General features: G+C 38.2%; 1 protein-coding gene across 2 annotated transcripts in view; it reads right to left on the minus strand.

Moving 5' to 3' along the window:
* Positions 1 to 1,286: 1,286 nt before the first annotated feature.
* The window catches only part of DDX1 (DEAD-box helicase 1), a 26,674-nt gene continuing 23,775 nt past the window's right edge, over positions 1,287 to 4,185 (minus strand). Inside the window, exons 20-25 of one of the 2 annotated variants that reach the window (XM_011356603.2) lie at positions 3,930 to 4,002; positions 3,712 to 3,784; positions 3,588 to 3,630; positions 2,705 to 2,800; positions 2,298 to 2,418; positions 1,287 to 1,627 (exon numbers count right to left, since the gene is read on the minus strand). In XM_011356603.2, coding sequence (XP_011354905.1) covers positions 1,497 to 1,627; positions 2,298 to 2,418; positions 2,705 to 2,800; positions 3,588 to 3,630; positions 3,712 to 3,784; positions 3,930 to 4,002 — 537 coding nt within the window. In that variant the 3' untranslated portion in view covers positions 1,287 to 1,496. Of the gene's footprint in view, positions 1,628 to 2,297; positions 2,419 to 2,704; positions 2,801 to 3,381; positions 3,409 to 3,482; positions 3,631 to 3,711; positions 3,785 to 3,929; positions 4,003 to 4,185 lie in introns of those variants that run through there. The other variant, XM_023528548.1, reaches the window with a different exon arrangement.

Genomic DNA, 4,185 nt, shown 5'->3' on the forward strand with positions numbered 1-4,185 from the left:
TCCGGCCGCCAGGCCCTCTGCTGGTCTGGTTAGGCGCAGCTTCCTCTTTTGAAAACTGCTCCCGGGATAATTCCCGTCGCATGGTAATCTGAAGAGAAAATCTGAATAACCCCTCCCACCACCTCCCAGCTCTCCTCTCCAGCCCGCCCACCGGGACCCGGGAACCGTCCTGCACAGGGAGACCAACGAGTAAAAGCCGAAACCCAGCAAGTTCTGGCTCCAGTTCTGGTTCCGGTTCTACCGACTGGGCCATGTGAACATGTGTTCCTCTCAGCTCGCTCTGCACCTGTGAAGCAGGGACGTGGACGAGATCAGACAGATCTTTCAGCTCTCATATTTAAATGGTCTGAAAACCAGTCTTTACTTGGCTGTTATGTCAATTAAAAATTCCTTTCTGAAGCAGTGAGCCGCACGACAAAGAGCTGTCACCACGCAGCTTTGAGACTGGTTCTGGAGCCCTAGGACACGGCCCAGGAGGGGGTTTGGACGTGAGAGTGGAATGCTCATAATCGCTCCACACAAACTGACTCTACCCAGGAAATGATTTTAATGGTGATGGTTTTCCCACTGTTTACATATTTAGTTTCAATCAAGATTTTGTTTGAAAAAAATATTTCAGTGCTAAAAGGTTTAAAACCGTCATACAAAAAATTATAATAGCCTGTGCTCTTAAGGAATCTCTAGAGCAGGGATAATTTTCCCCAAGAAACTACTTTGTAAACCAAGAGTCAAATGGCACAAAAGAACAATTCAATTGTAGGTGTTTTCATTCTGGTATTTTAGGCAAGAGAGTTTGAGAAAAGATATTCCAGAGAAGTATAAGCTTAATTTTAAGACAGACTCAGAGAGACAGCAGAATAGTTTTATCTTTGTGGGTGTGCGTCATGTGGCAAGAAAGGCTCTTAAAAAGCTAAACCTTCAGATCCATCTTCACTGTCACCACCACCAAATCAGGCATCAGTCCCAGGACACAGAGGCTTTTCAAACTCCCTACAAATCCCCAGGGCTTCCACACGCGCCAAGCCGTCCCTTCCACCTTGGGATCATCCAGCTTTCTTCCACCTCACGCCTTTCCTCTCAGTATCCACGCAGATAGTCGTAGCCCTCACAAGACTGACCCCATTTAGGACCCCTCCCCGTGAAACATTTTACTCTTAGAATACTCAGTGGTCCCACACAGGTCCTCCGCCAAACTCACATACCTATAAACTTCCCTTCATAAACAAGTAGCATTCTTGCAAAAGAAAAGCCATCGAACAACGTCAAAATAAAGACACAAACCTTCATGCGAATAGAGTCATCAAATTTATTATTTTCGTTAGGTTGCCGTTTTATGAGAATTCCCAGGGCTAATGTTTCACGTTTCTTGACATGCAAGACTCAGCATTAACAGCTTAAGTTACTATAAATACTGCTGCCTGGAAGCAGTACAACTGTTTTAGAGTTTTAAGACTAAAGACTTTTCCTACTCGCATCTTATTTAGTGTATGCTAAAGTCAGAAGGTTCTGAACAGCTGGTTAGGAAGGTAGCCAAGATGCAGAAAAGATGTCTGTGCCTCCTTTTCCAGGGCAGCCAACTCTTGAACTGTAGGTGCCAAAATATCCACATGGCCTTTATAGTTTCCACCTGCATTACACACACAAATTACAAACTATGTAAATGACATGCTTGGAATAACGTGTCAGCAATACTTTGGCTCAATTATATCAGTTTTATATATCGCTTCTAGCAATGTGTAATGTACTCCTGGGCAAGTTATCTCCAAAACTCAGAGTTTTAAAAATGTTAAATCAATATAAATTAATGATTAGGCATCACTAACAGCTGTCCCGGCACCCCCACCAACCCAACCCCTCCTCTATCCTCTTCATTTAGAAAACCACTAGTTTAGCAGGAATCTTAAGAAATTTTTCAGGAACAAGCTAAGGGCATTCCTGGCAAAGGGAACAGTACACTGGGTTACCACTTGAATTAAGTCAAAGGTTTCCGATTCTCTGTTCAAAATTACCATTATACTGTTGTTTCCTAATAGTTCTATAAATGCTCAACAACTCTTATGAAATCAACATGTCAAGAGAAACAGCTATGCTGCCTCTTCATTCACATTCTGATCACACAATTAAAAAATGCGACGAGACAGGCATGGACAAAGCACTGTGATAGTGATAAAGAAGGAACGATCAGTGTGCTAAAAACATACGCTTAACGTAATGAAATGAAATGACTTTTCTTAAATTGATGCTCAAAAAGGAAACAGTCGCACTTAAGGATGAAGTAAAAGAGCCCCGAAGCTCACCTCCAGCGGCCCTCTTTTGACCATAGGTGACTTTGCCATCAAATTCATCCACCGGGACCTTTATATCCGGCTCAACCTGAGAAATGGTACAGTTCAGGTGTTCTTCTATCTCAGAGAGCAACTAAGAAAGGGGGAAGAAAGCAAAGCATTTTCAAATAAAACATCACTTTGACAGAGTTGAATTTTAACAACATTATATAAAACTGGGAAGACAAGAATATTTAGTGTAAAAGGAAGTTATATTTCTGAAGACATGAAATCTCAACTTATAATTTACAAACTACAGCTAACATTATAATCAATTACTTAATATTTTTCATCATAACTGACAAGAGATAAATGCTCAATACAACTTTTGTAAATCAACGCAGCCTATTTCACCAATTTTAATAAGCTTTTTGTCTTACTTGCATCTCGTTGTACCATATGGTACAGCCACCATCCTCCTTGAGCCTCGTGTTATAACACCCTTTTCCACGGCTGCTACATACATGGTACCAAACCTAAAGAGGAAAAAATATTAACATGCATGGAGACTGAAACATGCTAGATAGCTTTATTTTCAATTTGTTTTTTAACATCTTCTGTCTTTAAGGCACAAAATAAATAGACCGCAGGGACGGTACATCATCCGATTACTACCACCACTCAGTAGCTCATTAACCAGGTCTTCTGAAAGAATTCTTTTTCAGAATAATACAAAAGTTTTTATAAAATGCATAGTTATAGAAAGGAATTCTCAGATAAAAATAAGGATGAAAAGGTAAATATTGGAAAACGTTATCAAAAATAAAGTTCAAATGTTTTCTATAAGACAAAATGAACAACTAGTTTGGGCAACAGGTATATGAGAGTTCCTTATTCTACAACTTTGCTGTAAATTTGTAACTGTATCAAAATTATAAGTTACCCCCACCCCCACCCCCACTCTCTATGAAAGGTCTTCTATGGCATCATGCCAGAGAGGGTTTAAATACATTTTGGTGAAAACAATAACAGCTATTAGGAAAAATTAGATTTTGCATTTTTCCTTTCTAAACTTCATCCTATTATGTTTCCCTTTAATAAAAAGAGAAAAAGGTGCCATAAAAATGTTCATTTATAGTCTGTAAATTTAATGTAAATGGAAAAATCAAACTGTTTTGGTTAATTTAATGTAAATGGAAAAATCAAATTTAATGTAAATGGAAAAATCAAATTTAATGTAAATGGAAAAATCAAACTGTTTTTATTTCTAACGTCTAAAATGACAACACAAACAATAACATAATAGAGTACTGAAAAGATTACCTTTTCTTTCTCTGTTGCCACCAAGGAAATAGCCAGACCCATTCTGAAAGATTTTAACGTCTTTATTAGACTTTATTCCTAAAGCGCAGAAGCTTAAAAAAGAAAAAATAAATTACAGCAGTACCTTTCAGCTCTTCCTACTCTGCCAATTCGATGTACATAGTTTTGCTTTTCATCAGGCAGGGTGACATTTATAACTGTAAATAAAAACAATTATTACCAATTGCCACAGATTTCTAAAATTTCAAATATCAGCTTGTTTGATGTTCTAAATATTTCAAATATATTAGGTTTACTTTGAGTTCCATAAAATTCAATCTGTAGGCATAAAGTGTCTTTTACCATAAGGAACACCGTGAATATCAATTCCCCTGGCAGCCACATCTGTGCAAATCAAGAACCTTACGTCTCCTTTCTAAAGAAAGCAGAGAGAAATGAATTTATTAGTGTGTATACTAAAAAATAAACACAAATACTATCTTCTGACTGAGGACTCCTGTCACTAATGAGTCACTATGAGATTAGAGGTCCAGATATTCATAATTCACTGGACCGGGCCTTGAATTTGTAAGTTACAATCTGCTGAAATATGACATTT

The sequence above is a fragment of the Pteropus vampyrus genome, unplaced genomic scaffold (assembly GCF_000151845.1).
Source record: "Pteropus vampyrus isolate Shadow unplaced genomic scaffold, Pvam_2.0 Scaffold28, whole genome shotgun sequence".
Classification (NCBI taxonomy): Eukaryota; Metazoa; Chordata; class Mammalia; order Chiroptera; family Pteropodidae; genus Pteropus; species Pteropus vampyrus.